At 42.6% G+C, this 17,122-nt stretch overlaps 1 protein-coding gene across 1 annotated transcript in view; it reads left to right on the forward strand.

Moving 5' to 3' along the window:
- The first annotated feature begins 1,269 nt into the window (after positions 1-1,269).
- The window catches only part of zbtb47b (zinc finger and BTB domain containing 47b), a 36,333-nt gene continuing 20,480 nt past the window's right edge, over positions 1,270-17,122 (forward strand). Inside the window, exon 1 of the mRNA XM_080751559.1 lies at positions 1,270-1,422. Coding sequence (XP_080607685.1) covers positions 1,420-1,422 — 3 coding nt within the window. The 5' untranslated portion in view covers positions 1,270-1,419. The remainder of the gene's footprint in view (positions 1,423-17,122) is intronic.

Below are 17,122 nucleotides of genomic sequence, written 5' to 3' on the forward strand. Positions count from 1 at the left end.
GTGGTTTTCACGCTTTTAGTGAAAATATCTTCCAAGTTCCCTGGTGGTCCACGCAGTTTGAACAGATGGTATAGAGGCGGATGTCGTTGTCACAGAGAGACTTAAACTGAGCTTTTGGTACTTCATGCATGATTAGATATTATATGTGTGTTTTGAAGTTTAAGTCAAAATGATTTCTGAAGGCTAAGACAGTTGATGTGCAGTAGCTACCACTCCTAGTGGTTCTCAAAGTGGGGTCTGGGGACTCCAAGGGGTACTTGAGGATGGGGTCCCTGTTGGGGGAGTGAACCATATCGTTTTTCAAGGACATCCTCAAGTTACAGATAATTAAAATAGTTTAAGAGACTTCTTAATATTCTGTGGTACTGTGCAAGGTTGACAATACTATGCCTATACGATGTATCTTCTGTTTCAAATTGGCTCCATAATGTTCTGCAACTGCTCCCACTAGAACGGCTCAGGGAGACTTGAGTGGGTTCTTCATAGTTTGGGGCCCAATTGTGGAATATTTGGGGGAATATTTTATAATTTTTTTTGGAAGGCAATGAGTGTAAAAAGAAGATGATGTATGTAGGCCTATGTATGTTTACATGTATACAAGTCCAAATGTGAATTGATGTATGTGAGTCATGTAGCCGACCAGTTTATGAAAAATGAAAAAATAAAAAGATTGAAAGAAAGAAAATAAAAATAAATGGGGGGAGAAACAAAATGATGAATTATATGTAATGTTTTGCACACTCAAATGGTAGCCTACCTATCTGTTCTGGCCCATTGGGGTCCTTGAAATGAAAGAGTAGCGAAACTGGTTTAGCCTGCATGTTGAGAGTTCAAATCCAACTCCCGCCGTCTGGCATGTCTGTCTCCCCCTCTCCCTGCCCTTGGGTTCTTGTCTCTCTACAATATAAAGCTATATGAAAAGCATTAAATCTCCTCCCACCCACCAACAAACCCCTAAATTCCCCTGCGAGTGCGAGCGTCTCCACCTGACGTCATATGTATACCCTCGCATGGAGCGCACATTAGAAGAAGCGCAGATTTGTGCTGTTTGACGCTGTACGTGTGTCCTTCGGGGTTGACTTCAACCCATAATAACATTGCAAAAAAAATCAGTACAGTACAAAGAAATGTGCCTGTCTCGCAACTCCACTTTATACAGTACCATGTCCCTTTAAAACGTCTGACAAAAAGCCCATATGATCCCCGAGCTCCAATCACCAATTCCTTCAGCAAAAGCAAGCCTCTGCATTTTTGTCTGTCTGAATGCTACTGTAGCACGGGGGTAAAAAGACCGAGGAGGAGGGTAAAAGAAAAGCCGAAGAAATGTGAATATTCAACGGTCATTTTCATGGCGAACGGGAAACGGATGCAAAAGGAGTTATACTGGGACTCCTTTGAGCCGCTGGACGCCGGATCAAAATGGTAGGCGCTGAATTTCTGTTTATTTTCTGTCCCTTCTTGATCTCTTGCAAATTTGAGCTTCTTCTTAGCAGGCCGATCAAACTTGCCCCACAGTTTCTGTCCCGCAATGCTTTCGTGCCGATCGCAGTGGTAAATGTTCGTTTTCTTGCATTGCGTTTCTCGGGGAGAAGTTTGCAACTTAATAATGCATCAGCACAAGTTGGAAATTAAAGCTGCTGCAAGAATGCATTTGGCTACAATAGCTACATTGTTGCTGAGGAAGAGTTAAATTATTTCATATCAGCTGGGTTCTTCAGTATTATAGGATCATTTCGTGACTAGTGCTTATTTGCCAACCTGTGAGTGAATATTATAATAACTAAACAGTTATAACCCCATTTGCACAGCAGAGACTGCTAATGCAGAAGTTGGTATGCAAGTGGGGTTTGGGGCTGTTGTTACTGTCTGGTAGTCTCCTTGTGGGGACCACTATAATGACAGGTACAGGTGTCTGATCTGTATAGCCTTCTGTAGTTTGAAGGAACCCTGGGAAATAAGGTTCATATTGCAGTCTTGGTATCTGTCCTCCTGTGAAATATGGTATATTATGACATTTACATTACAAGACCACAGTGGTGCTAAAATCCACAGCATAAATGGTACTAGGCTATACAATTTCTATTTTGCAAGATTCAAGATTCAATACTTTATTGCCATGTCAACAGAGTTGATTGGAATTTGTTTTAGTGCAGCTCTTTAAAACATACATAGAACATACATATAGACAGACAACACGGGTGGGAATGCATACAAAAGTACAAAAATAGATTCAGTTCATATTATACAAAATCTATATAAATAAGATAAATAAATAACAATTCATTAATCATGTGAAGCTTGTAAAGTGCGTATAAAAGAAGGATCCGCGTTCAAGAGGCGGACAGCTTCAGGATAGGTACTGTTCTTGAAGTACTGTCCACTGTGTGAATTTAGCTGATCTGCATAGGCTATAATGTTTTGCCCATCATTGTTTAGTATCATAGTAACTCGATATCTTATAATACTGCTTCTATTTAAAAGATGCATGAGTTTCAGTGATAACCAACTTTATTCAACTCTGGGAAGCTAAGCTACAACAGGAGCTGTGACATTTATATTTCTCTTCTCTCAGGCTGATGAAAGGATGCATGAAATTAGACAACGAAGGCAGCGAGCACACACACACACACACACACACACACACACACACACACACACACACACACACACACACACACACACACACACACACACACACACACACACACACACGAGAGGAAGAGTGAAGCAGGCAGACAGCCAGCCAGCCAGTCAGTATGGACTCTGGGGTCATGTTAGGATGCTTCCTTAGGAAAGCATGTGGATCTGGCTGCAGTGGTGGAGTAATCCCAGCGCAGCGTTCACATCTGGAGGCTTGGGTTAATAACTGGGTCAGGTCAGCGGGGTCAGCCCTGGTGCTCGCTGGGTGGTTTTTCTGGTGGTGGGAGCAAAGAGAGGGATGTTTGTTATCATACATTCATATTTGTATTTCTTTTTATCCCCCCCATCACCACCACCACCCGCCACCCTTTCATTTAGCTTTTTTTTTTTTTCTTGTTGCATGGATGATGGTAAGCTGTGATAGTGCAAAGAGGCCGGGTTAAATGTTCCAGTAAATGTGATCGGAGATAGTCTGTGTCTTGAATATGTTGGTAACACTGACATGCCCCAGATAATTTAGGTAATTACTCTGCGGTTGATGTCAAAAGACGATTATGGCATGTTGTGTGAATTGATAACCTTGCTCTAATAGGGAGAAGTGGCTTCATTTGTTGCGCTTTTGTTTGTTTTGTCCATGCTTTAAGGTTGGAACTTGGAATATTTACAATAAGAAGTTGAACTGCACAGTAATGACAGCTATACAAACTGACTATTAATGCACCACATAAGCAATGAATCCAGGAGATTCATATACAGTGAATGTGGTGATTTTCTTATTATTCAGGCTTTCTCATACTTTCTTTCAGTTTCAGTTTATCCATTAATCTCATGGCCAAGTTTTGAGTTGTTCCTTTCTTATTGGCCCTGTATCCTCACAGGGCGACTGGGGGGTTTTATGTAATGGACTATTCAGGACATTCCTGCCCACCCTTTGACTTTGAGGCTTTGCTGTCTCTTGGTGCTGAGCAAAGAGCTGGCTTTAGTCCTTGTGACAAGTGCAGTCATCCCACAGCCCGGCAACAAACTCCCTCAGACATCTCCGGCCCACAGTAGGAGGGCACTCTCCTTGGAAACTAAGACCATAGGTGCTGCTAATTTATGCCCCTGAGATTAAAAACATTAGACAGGGCTCTTGCAGAAAGCAAGGTCAAACTCAGCTGGGTTTATGTAAGCACTTTTCTTTTTTGGTTGAAAATAGAGTGAGTTTGTTTGAAGTCACTTCTTCAAGTCTCTCTCAGAATAAATGCTGTCAGGAGTTTCGTATTGTCTGATGATCACACCGCTGCTGTGCACCATCGTGCGGAGAGGACATTGGCGTGCTCTTCATCTTAGGACAAATTAATTCCTATTATTCTGCTTTCTTCCACATTTTGAGAACGATTCAAAATAAAGTGTAAAAAACGCCTCCACAGAGCTTTCCATTTGACATGAGACTTTACTCTTAGGTTATCATGGTCAGATATTTGAAGATATTTTCGAGAAAAATAATCAGGGTCCCACCCAAAGTATTCCAGGGGCTTTTCGTTGAATTTGGGCCAGTTAGAGATACTTAAGAGGAGGAGATTTAAAACAGATGGGCATGAGTTTAAACTCTTGTTTTTAATAGAATATTTCACACGCAGGAATCACTCAAACTGATACCTTGTACTGTACTGTAAAGAATGACTGTTACGCACTGTACATGGAAGTAAAACATTCATTACAATGTAATATTTAAACACAAGACAGTTGGAAGATAGCCAAAGTAATGATGTTATAGCCTACTTCAGTCGTTCTCAACCTTTTCAGACAATCTTAGAACTGGGGACCCTGACAAGCACTTGGAATGTAGGAGTTGAGGCATTACATTTTGTTTGACTCGGTTCCACAGATGAATATTGTGAAAATAGCAGATCTATAACGCCTCGTGTTGCGAGGTGTTGTGAGCTTGTAGGTCGCCTATTTTTAAAATGTTTGCCTCATTCTTATATCCAATGCTTGACCAGTTTTTACAGTATAGTTTGTTGATAGATACAGTAGTGGTAATTTTCTTCTTTTCTTTTAGGTATTAAGAAGCCTTAAAAGTCCTTAAATCGCCATTTCACTGTCATCTGGGGACCCCACAAAATCATGTGGGGACCCCACTTGGGGGTCCCGACCCACAGGTTGAGAACCACTGGCCTACTCGATACAGTTCCCGTCTGAACCAGTCGTAGCGCTCTCTCTCTCTACTGTAGGTCACGATTGACATTCAGTTCACAGTAAACCCAATGCCATTTCAGTTTTTTGAGCTCATATTCCCCGATTCGCAGCTGCACACATTGATTGGTCAGGAGGACATGGCTGTGATAGAAAGACGATGCTCCTCCTCCGCCGGTTCCCCACTGTCCTCGCTGACCTTCTCATCCACAGTGTTGCCAGCCTATTATAAGCCACCTTGGGCTCGCTTTTCTGTCAAGTTGCTTGTAAATATTGGTAGTTGCGGGTTGCTTATATTTGGGCTTGTTATTTAAAAGCCAGTGTTTCTTATACATTTTAATGACACGGACCCCGAGATGAATATGTATTTGTCCGCAGACCCTCCCCCATCTGAACATATTTTGTACCAGGGTTCCCATACAAGATTTGTGTTGTTAAATTGTTTCTTCTAGCTTCTTTTGGGCTTGTTTTCATAGAACCATGGCGGCTTGTTTCTCTTGCGTAATCTGGCAACGCTGCTTCTCATCAAACATATCATTTCACTCCACACACACATTGTTTCAGCACACCGGCAGAGATGCCAACGATAAGCAGCGTTTTAGAGGCTTTGTGCCATGCTATGAAAGGGACGATGCCGATGAAGATATCATAGCTTCATCCCCTGTATGTAATACCCCCTGGGAATGTCTTTGTCAGCACCTCTCCTAGTCTCTATAGCCGTCAATGTTCTTTTGTCCCTGGCCCGGTGTCAGTTCTTCCTATCCGACTCTTGGCGACATGGATTTACTATGAGTTTACACACGATTCATACACGTCGTAGGAGAAATTAGCCATTACACAGCAGAATCCTGAGAGTTCATGTAAAACTGGACCCCTGCCTTGGGTAGATTGTTAGACTCTCTGAACTTCAATGTTCAATGAATACGGTGTATTTTGTGCTTTGCAGGGCAGTTGGTTTATTTGATATTTTTCTTGGCATTGTTTTAATAAACGATTAAATGTACAGTTACTATATGGATTACGTTTATTTGTCTGTATCTGAGTTTGCTCGGTTGTATGCAATGTTTTGTACTACAGGTACTTTGCATTGCTGTGTATATTGATACAGTTTGTACATGCATACGGTGTGCCTGCGTGCGTGTGCGCATGCACGTGCACAGTCTGCACACATGCACGGTCGGTTGCATGCGTGCGTGTGTGTGTCCTAAACTCATGCCTGTTGGCTCGGAATAGTGCATTGTGCTCCAACTGAGAAGTGTTGTGTGAAGCACTGTGTGTGTGTGTGTGTGTGTGTGTGTGTGTGTGTGTGTGTGTGTGTGTGTGTGTGAGTGTGCGTGTGCGTGTGCATGTGTGTGCATGTGTGTGCGTGTGTAGAGGAGATGCCAGCACCACAGGCCCCTCTCTTGGCCAGGCCTCCTGACTCAGCGCTTCCACTCCCCGCTCGTTGGCCCAGACACAAGCTTCCTGGCACCGCTTCAGTGCGGACACTCTAACCTCGTCCCTGCCCTGCAAGCTACTACCTTTGATTCTCCTACACCTCAAGAGTCCGTAGCTCAGAGTCATATCAGGTGATGTCGTCTTTAAAACATTACGTCCGGTCGTCTAAATCAACTCCCCAGACTAAAACTATGACAAAAAGATGTTTGTCGACGACTGTAAACAAAATAAAAACTAAGCCATGATAAAGCGATGACAATTTAGCCAACAAATTAAAACTGTTTGGGAGGGATTAGTGGAGAAGAGATCCAGGACTAAAAGACAAGTAATTTGATGTTTGACTGCACTCGGGTGCTCTGAATATACCACATCTACAAGCATGTTGATCGTCTATTTTCAACATATGCAACCAAGTGTAAATCAGCCATTGCGACGCCATCGAGACCCGCCAAAATTAATTTGTGTCGTCAAAATCAACTGTAGATTTAAAACTAGTCGTTTCAGGTGACTCAAATATGACTAAAACGAAATGCAATTCTATTCAAAAGACTATGACTAAAACTAAATCAAAATGTTCTGTCAAAATTAACACGGGCTCAGACTCAGAGTCATATCAGGTCCTGTCTTCTTTCAACATCACGTCCGGTCGTAGACTCTGTCCCCCCCCGCCCACCACGGGCCTCGCAAATCAAACATAATTTCACTTTTGCTCAAAAGGACAATAAAGGGTGAAAGAACTTTCCAATCCGAATCCTCCGTGACAGTTACCCTCATTCAGCCATCAAGATCTTAGTTTACAGATGAGATTATACAGTCTCAGATGATGCACATGCTGTTTTCTCATCCTTATTTTTGTTTGTGCATCCCAATTTCACGCCCGAGTGAACCCGTATCACTTGTAGATTGGCTTGTCACCTGTGGTTGCATTAACATATAGATGAAATTGTGTTTTTAAATTTCATGGTGAGAGGTGGTGTGTAAACTCCACACATCTAGAATAAGTCAACACCCCAAGACTAGCACATAATAACTCTTTATGGATACTAGTGATTTGAGTGAATAGGGTTAGGGCAGGAAGGATATTGATGGTGTTGTAATTGCAGATAGCAGTGATGACTCATGAATTCTGCGGTTCGTAATCTGCTGTTGATTTAGTAAGCTGTATGTAATAAGACAATTAACTTTCAGTTACAAATGACCATCGGCACTTAGTTTGAAGTGCTTTCCAATAATTAGCCTGTGGCTGTATCTACAATGCATGTCACGCATGTCAATTTGTTTGGCAAGTAAGTTGAGTGATAGAAGTTGAGCAATGGTTGCTTAATCACTATTAACTGTAATAAATGAATACACTACAATTGATGTATTAATTACACTTAACTACATTAGTCTTCCTACTGTATGTTTGATGCATTAGTATTATCCATGCATGCATATTTGCAATTTATGGTTCAACTATTTGACCCTGGTGTCCCTATTTTAGGCATTGATTGATTGAAGACTTTATTAGAAGTTTGCATAGAAAAAGGTACAGTTTCATGACGGTACAGTTCACTGGTACAAGGTCAACTAAAAGGAGATGCTAGAAAAGACTAAGCTTATTTCCATAGGAAACCATTGAAGTATCTCATATAACATTGAATGACAGACGGATAGGACACAGTACTACTGTATGCAGTAGATATAGTTAAAAAAAAAAAGTAAATAAAAATAAAATAAACAGTGCAAAAAAATATACAGTAGGTAAATACAAAGAAGGGTCAGGGGAGGCTGGGCTAGTTTGTTATTGCCAGTTGCGAATGGCTGCCGCCTGTAAGTGGTTTTTCAGGGCGATTTTAAAGGATGCTTGGGGAACCACACTCCTTTAAGGCCTTCGGTAGGGCGTTCCACATTTTGGTTGTATAGCAGAAGAACGAGTTTGACCCTTTGTTTGAGTTGACTTTGGGTTGAACGTGATCTGCGGCGCTGCCTCTGGTGTTGTAATTGTGGACGTCCTTAACGTTTATAAAGTATTTTGCCAGGTACATGGGTATCATAGTGGTGTAGTGTATCTTGTACACCAGGCCCATTGCAAGTTGCTGTACTCTGTCATCTACTCTGAGCCACCCCACTCTTAACTGGTGAGTAGTGGTGAGGTGAGTCTGATAGGGAAGGTTAAGCAGGACCCTAATTAGTTTGTTTTGGGCTGTTTGGAGCTTAGTTTTCAGGGCTTGTGGGGCGTCACGATACCATACGTGGACTCCGTAGTCAAAGAGGGGCTGGATTATTGCACCAGCTATGGTCTTCAGTGTGTTGAAGTTGACCATCGGGGCGATCCTCTGTCGGAAACGAGTTTGTTGGTTGATTTTATTTATTACCTTTGAAGTCATCTTTTTGCTGGAAAGATTAGCTTCAAGGATACATCCTAAGTAGGAGATTTTCTTTTTTTCGTGTTATGACCACTTTGATTGAAAAGTTATCGACCTTTTTGAGGTTATGATTTGATCCAAAGAGGATGGATTCAGTTTTTCCCAGGTGAATTGATAATTTGTTGTCGTTAAGCCATGTGCAGATCTTACTTATTTCAGAGTTGAGTGTCTTTTCAACCTGCAAGTGGTCCTTGCCTGAGACTAGGAGAGCAGAGTCATTCGCAAACAGGAACAGGTTGCAGTCGCAAGCGGATGCCATGTCGTTTACATATATTAGGAACAACAGAGGCCCCATACCATTATAGTAACAATAATAATGATAAATTGTTATTTCTTTATAGCCGGTCTACAAGTTAATCTCTCACAATTTACATTTGTTTCATGGTGACTGATGCTGCATTGATTCTCAAGTCTTCTCCATACCACAGTGATGATGACTCATTTATGATATAACTTATTATCATACCCAAGACAATGGACTGTTCAGAATCAGCTTTATTGTCACATCACAGGTTTACAGAAGTCGTTATTGTCCATAGAAGAAAGAAAGGGAAGAAGAGGGGAGGGGGGGGGGGGGATCAAACAAGAAAAACTAAATGCTACATTATCTACATATTTACCTCGTACCTGAGATAAGATATAAAACGTGTGTGTCTGCGCAGCAGATGTATACTGTGCATGATATATTTATGAACATAAGACTGTTGCTACTGTATCAGCTTAAAAATGCCTTTTTTCACATTTGTCAATGGTGTAGCATTTAAAACAGGGGTCTTCAACGTTTTCAGTCCAAGGACCCCTTAGTTGAGAGAGAGATGAAGCAAGGACCTCCACAACCTGCTAATAGATTCCATATAGTTTCATTGTTGACAGCGCAATGACAGCATAATCATCAGTGTACGGTATTTGGATTCTTGAACCGTCAATACTTAATAAACTTGACCTTTCACTCTGTACTTAGTCTGATCTTTTTCCCCTCTACACCAAAGCTCTTTGCAAAAAAAATTGCAGATCTACAAGCTCACGCGCGAGGCGTTGTGAGCTTGTAGATCTGCTATTTTTGGCTAAAGTTCTCCGAATATGGATGCTGAAAAAGGAGAAAAACGTTTTCTATCACACAAAGATTTGGAGGACCCCCTGTAGTAACTCTGAGGACCCCCTAGGGGTCCCGGACCCCCTGTTGAAGACCCCTGGTGTAGCATTTAAGACACTTTGACCTCAAACCAGGCCTATACCTGGCCTATAGGATCAAACCAAACTCGGCTTCTTCTATGCGACGAGTCAGTTCTCCTATATGGCAGTGAATGCTGGACCCTGAAGCCAACTCTGTAGAAGTCTCTAGACGGGTGCTACACCAGAATGTTACGTGTAGTGCTCAACATCAGCAAGAGTACACACGTCACCAACAAGAATCTGTATGCTGGAATATTAAGGGTGAGCGATAAAATAGCAGCCAGGAGAATTAGACTTGCAGGACACTGCCAAAGACACCAAGAGCTGCCAGCCAGCAAACTGGTGCTGTGGGAACCAACACATGGGCACCGGTCACAAGGACGTCCCACACTAACATATGTGGATGTACTCAAGAATGACGCAGGAGCGCAAAGCACCAACGAGCTGGCCGGATGTATGGAGAACCGGGATGACTGGAAGCGGCGATGAAGGGCTCGTCTGAGGACGACCTAGAGAGACATCCTCCAGAGCCTTCCTCCTTATTTATCTTCATCGCAGCTTTCATACGTCTGTAAAGGAGTAGTTCACCCAAAAAAGGACTTATTTTCTATAAATTACTCACCCCATGTCTTGAATTCATTGAGATGTGTAGTTTTTGGCTCAGGAATGCGACAAAAGGCTTCGTGTGTATCACTTTTTAAAAGCACACACAGGACACACTTCTGTCTTAGCACTGCACACACTGCTTAGGCGAGACCCCCCCCCCCCTCCCTCCCTCACACACACGTTACACACACACACACACACACACACACACACACACACACACACACACACACACACACACACACAGACCTTATCATCTGACTGAGGCAGTGCTGTTTTAGTGAATGTTGTGCCACTGCAGGGTGTGACCTCAGTGCATTTGTATTAACTTGTTAAAATTATTATTATTATCATGGTCGCCTGATTATCACTGCAGGGTTGTATTCAACAAAAGCAAAAAAGACTAATGTTCGACAGAACTGGTTGTACCCTCATTGTCATACTTTACTGTATGTGACCATATGGCTACAAAGTGTGTGTGTGTGTCTGTGTGTCTGTCTCTGTGGGTGTGGGTGTGTGTTTGTGTGCGTGTGCTTGCGTGCACGAGAGTGTGCGCGTGTGTGGGTACATAGTACATACGCATGCAGGTCTGTTACTGTATATTCTTGCCTCAAGGTCAGTGCTGGGTCTCTGTGCTGATTGGATTCAGAGGAGAGCAGACAGAGTGCAGACTGCAGACGAGGAAGAAATTCCCCAATAGACAGGAAGTGAAGGAAAGCAGACAGGACGCATCAACTACACAGTCTCACCGACCTGAACATGTGGCCAAATTAGGGATGGGATGATACGCGATATTATCTTTTATCGTGATAAAAAACACTCACGATAATCGTATCGTGGAGATTTATCTTATCGTGATATCGTCCTCCGTCATGCACTGGGATCAAGTCACCTTTTATTTGCCGAGCTGCATATCCAGTACTATTTAAACCCTCTAGTCTATAATTGGTAAAAGGTACTATATAGGTACTTGATACATTCTTTTTTTCACTCTCTATCAAATGCGTCGCATTGCGACGTGTTGTGAGCTTGTAGATCGGCTATTTTTTGGCAAATGTTCTGCCCAGGATAATGGATTTTGATTATCGCGATAATATCGTAAATCGCGATTTCTTTTGTCACAATAATCGTGATATGAAATTTTCATATCGTCCCATCCCTAGGCCAAATACAGCATGACGAGTAGTAGGGGATGACGGACGGAATGCAGACCACGTAGTATAGACTCTCGGGCTGTCACCAGTGTTGGCAGATTTCGCAAGAACAATAAGCAACCGGGTCCATGAAAGCAAGCCCAGAAGAAGCGACTAGGCTACGGCCATTTGAAAATAGCCGATCTACAAGGTCAAATCTACAAGTTTGTGAGCGGGTCTCTTCCAATGGGCCTCTACCAAAGGCTGTGGGATCGGTGGCGCTGTCGAACCTGGCACAGGGGCCACACGTATGTAATGCCTCCTGGCACAGGGGCCACACGTATGTAATGCCTCCTGGCACAGGGGCCACACGTATGTAATGCCCGAGGACAAATGGCGATATTACTCACTATTTTGCTACTAATGTTGGAGGGCTATTGCCTGTGTTCGTAGGCCCTCAGAATGTCAACCAGGCACCGAGTGCCGCGCTGCGAGCTTGTAGATCTGCTATTTTTGAAAAGTCGTGAAAATGTGTGCAAATCTTTGAATATATGTATTTTCAAGCGAACATTTGGAAATCAAATTTTGCTTCTGGGGGGTCCCTGGAACTAAATATTTTGAGATGGGGTCCGTGGGACAAATACATATAATTTTGGGGGTCCTTCACATGAAAAAGTTTGAGCAACACTGACATAGAAACATATAGGTTATTCAAAAAAACCTTAGAAGGATTTGAAACTCTGTGCCACGCTGTGAGCTTGTATATCTGCTTTTTCAATAGTTAATGCACAAAATAATAGGTAATAATGCGTTCCCAGTCTAAATGGGTTAAACCCCCTCCCTCTATGAAGACCATTCATGGGGGGCCCGCAGTGAATCCTTGTACCCAGGGCCCAGAATTTGGTGCGACACCCCTGGGCATGGAACAGCCATGGTTCTCTCAGCCGTGGAGACGGAATCTGCCGCTTTGCCATCTCATCTCTGGGGCTGTCTTTGACCGTAACGTTCAGTCAGTGTCAGCAAACTGAGAGAGTTTAGTGGTGGACACGCAGAGGACAACGGCGTCTGTCATTAACCTGATGCCTTTTTAATGGCTGTCTGATTAGAGTCCACTAGTCATGACATGCCCTTGTCCTGCCCTGTGCACCTTTTCTTAATGTCTGCCTGTCTGTTTATTTATGAGGTGATCCACTGCCTGTGACATGAAAGTACTTATGTGCGTTTTTTTAGAGGCACTGGGCTGGATTTGTTTGTAGGGTCTGGCTGTCATGCTGCATGCTAACGTCTTCATTGTAGTGATGATGATTCAGGTGTGTGTGTGTGTGTGTGTGTGTGTGTGTGTGTGTGTGTGTGTGTGTGTGTGTGTGTGTGTGTGTGTGTGTGTGTGTGTGTGTGTGTGTGTGTGTGTGTGTGTGTGTGTGTGTGTGTGTGTGTGTGTGTGTGCGTAGTGCGTTCCTCAACCTTCCTCATGCTGGTGAGTGAGATTGGTGCTGACACGGTGCCCACTCTGCTTCCTCGCAGTGTCACTCAAACGGAACCCCAACCTGGGCCCCTCAGCAGGAAGTGGTCGGTCTGAAGCAGACTGCTGAGTGTGCCCGTTTCTCCGTGAGTGAGAAGTGGCCTTTGGGCTGCTACGGGCATACAGCCCAGGTACTGTATGTCTGGGTGAGCTCAAGTGATCATTGCCATACATCATGATCTACTGATGGTTGGGTGATGGATGATGTCTTTGCTGTTGCAAACGGCAGGCTTGTAATTGTGCATATGGATATTTTAGCCGTTGACTGATAACTGTCGTTATTTCAGTTAATGAGCCGTTTGTGGCGGGCCTGGCCATTGAATTGGTCCGACGGCCCATTATTCCGTACCCCCGAAAGTCAGACAAATGTTAGGTTAGCAATAAATACATCAGACCAATTGTGCTTTAAAGAGCATCAGGTCAATGCCATGACACCATTGTGGCCACAGTGACTATTTATTGCCAGACCCATGAAATGGGTAGGCCTACATAAGCAAATGTCGGTCTGTCTGTCCGGGTTTTCTATATAAAGGGTATATATGATGATGACATGATGATGACATGCCTACAAAAGGCATGATGTCATAAATGATGATGACAGACAGGGGGTCTGGCACAACCAGGTTGACCTGGTCTAGTTTATTATTATTACTAGCGCGATGCCTGTTCTGATTCTGAACATACTGTATGCCCCATCAGTTATGCAATAATTGTTTTACATGTTTTACTCAGTAGGCCAGTGTATAACGGCAGCACTGTGACGTCAAATTGATGACATCAGGGATCTCAATGGGCATATAAAGGGACACAGGGACGCATGTCTTTGGAGAACCGCTGATCCAACCTACTTCACACTCTGCACCTTTGGTCATTTGCAATACGCCAAGTTTCAAATCAATCGGTTGAACGGTTGCATGTTTACTTTTTAGGACTTGCATTTTATATTGGAGGTCAGACTGGGCTGGAACAGAAATAGACTGGCCACACTTCAGATACTGTATATGCACTCCACTGAGCGCATGCACCTTTCTAGATTATGATATTTTAGGGAGCTTTAAGGCATGGTTCTTACCCTCTAAGACCCAACAATAGAAATACTTGAAATATTAAAAAAAAAAAAAAAAAATCAGATGGTGTTGTAGGAGTCCTAATCAGAGGAAAATGTAAAGGTTTTTTTTTTTTTTTTTTACGTTTTTGTAAGGTTTTATAGCCATACATCATAAATCATAAATCATGCTCTAATTTACATATGGGGGACATTTTTCACAATAATAACATATGTACATGTTCTAGACATTCTAATGATCACCAAAAAAAAATATTACAGGCATTTTACTTGTGTTTTTGTGAGGAATAGCTTCAGTGAAAAAGTGAGATGTTGTTCGTCAAAACTCTGAAATGTCAGCTTCTGTGGCAGGTGTAAATATTGTGGCCAATGGCATTGTAATACTAAACAATAGAATCCAATGGTGATGTTTAGGTGGTAGGGGGAGCTAAAATAAAATGATTTAAACCTTTTTTTGGATAAAATACAAACGTTGTAATATTACAACAGTGGGTGCTAGAGGGTTTAAGGGGCAAGCCATTCTGTCTGTCTGTCTGTCAGTGAGTGAATCCGTTTGCTAATCAAGAAAACCATTTGACCAATCAGTTTCTTGGGCACGCTGGCAGTATACCAAGGACGTAAATCCCTGGATATCTTTTGTGTTCATACTGAATGTCAATGGGAGTTGGACTGAGTTGAAACATTGCCCAAATATGGAGATGACTGACGTCATAGACCAGCCACATGATGTCTGAGATCCACAAGTCACTATTAGACCCTGTCTTGTCTTGTCTTGTCTTGTTTTGTTTTGCTTTATTTACTCATGTCTATATGGCTGGAATTGAACCAGGGACATTGCAAATAATGTATGTGGGTGACACACTATCTCTCACCCTACAAATGATTCTGCAGTGTGCTGTGACACTGGGCTAATTGCTCAGGTTATTCAACGATCACCAACTATATCAACACAGACAAGAGAGATGGTCTTCATTTCCCTAACTTGTACTTCTGATGTGATACCAGATCTGTGTGTAAAAAAAGAAGGAAGTTGTTGCAAAACAACACATAGTGTTATCTTCAGCGCATTTAAAATTGCCAAACACCCATGCAGAATCTTTTATATATGAGACGTCGAGATGTTGAAATATATTTGTACCAGCCAGGTCTGCATGATACAAATGTAAGCCTGCAAAAGTACACAGAAAGTAGGTGTGTGCTATTGGCCTGGGAGAAGGGAGGGGGAATAGGAAGGATATTGCTAAGCAAGGTTCCAATGTTTTATAGTTTATACTTCCCTTACAGTGGCCTCACAGCTCTTTTCCAGATAAGCGTGCACCACCAGACTGCAGTAAATGGACAAGAGACGTTTTTTAAAATGGCAGCTCTGGGGGACGTCACAGCACATCCACAGTGGGCAGCTTAGCAGTTCAATGGAGGAACTGCAGACTTTATAGAGTAGTAAATCTAGTTGGCCCGTCAAGGCAATGGTGTGTGTGGGGGCGAGAGGGCATTTTCCCTGAATGCCACCAGTGAAAGTCAAATTAGAAGAGGGATTTTTTTTTTTTTTTTTTTCATTCCCATTTCTACGAATTGCTTAGACTCTTCCCTGCCTGGCATGGTTCCACACTCAGCAGACTGGGTTGAAGGCCGGCCTGAAGTCTATAAGGATTCTCCTGCTACTTACAGAACAAACCATGCAGCCAAGACAATGCTTTGACTGAGAGGGAGAGAGACACTGAGTGAGCTCCACTTCTTCAGCTGGGACCGACTTGTCTGTGGCTACTTAACGCTCTGGAGAGCTTTCTAATAGCCTTTTCCATAAATATATAAAAAATACTATAAATGTTAGGTCGTACACATTGCATTTCGTGTGTTTTTACTGATAATAAGGACAAGAAAAGGTTCACAGATACGTTATACTCTATAAACCCTGTGCGATATTGGTTTCGGGGCGTCTTCACCGAATGTGTGCTGTGTGCAACTGTGGAATGGCACATAATATGCTGTGTAAATGCATTTGAGTGAAATCCATTTAAATTACACATCCTGTGTGTGTGTGTCACTAATCCAGCCTTTTGCTGTGTTTGTCGCCGGTGATGCTGTTATGAATAATGTATTCTCATGTCATGTGATTGAGAGGGTGGTTAAAGGTGGCGCTCCCTGTAATGACAGCGCAACAAGCTCTCTCCCTCCCTGACATTTAGAGAGGACGGACAGGAGTGGCAGGGGTGACGCCAGGTGAGAACAATGGAGATTGACGGGGGATCGGAAAGAGGATGGATGTGATGCTCTTTAAATTCTAAAGCACTCACTCTGTGCTTTTTTGTTTTCTCTGCGTTAGTATTGCATATCGTCTCTCTCGGTTAGGAAACCTCATATGTCCAAAACAGTTACTTTTCAGGATTCAAATTCAAAAGCATCGAAAGTAGCAGATCAGCAAGCTCGAAACTTGATGTGAAGAGCTTGCGGATCTGCTCCTTTTGATTCTTTTGTGTGACGCTGTAGTATGATCAAGTGGGCCTGTTAATTTACGAAGAAGAAAAAAAGCCATAAAAAGTTAAAATAGATAAGAGGTTTTTGCCCAACAGCGGCGGTTATTGTTACAGACACAAAAAGCGGGCCGCTGCAGATGTCTGCCTGGGGCATGAAATATCTCTGAAGAATCAGTCTGGATGGAATTAATGGTGCAACAGTTCACCAGCAGGAATGTGTTTGTCATTCATTAGGGTATATCTATATACTGTGTGTTGGTTTTCACATTATCTGAATACAAATAAGTGTGAAGTGCAAGGCCTTTGATGGTCTGATGGAGCTGCAGAAGGGGCGAATAAGACACAATTAATGAATTATGAGACTTGATGTCATATTTTGATTGTTGTAATATCGTGATGAAGCGTAAGTTATGTATTTTGGTCTTAACGGCTGTATTACAATAACGTGATAAACGAATTGTTTATCACTTGTTTTCTCACGTGTTATC

The sequence above is a fragment of the Nannobrachium achirus genome, assembly GCF_963921795.1.
Source record: "Nannobrachium achirus genome assembly, chromosome: 21".
In the NCBI taxonomy this organism is placed as follows: domain Eukaryota; kingdom Metazoa; phylum Chordata; class Actinopteri; order Myctophiformes; family Myctophidae; genus Nannobrachium; species Nannobrachium achirus.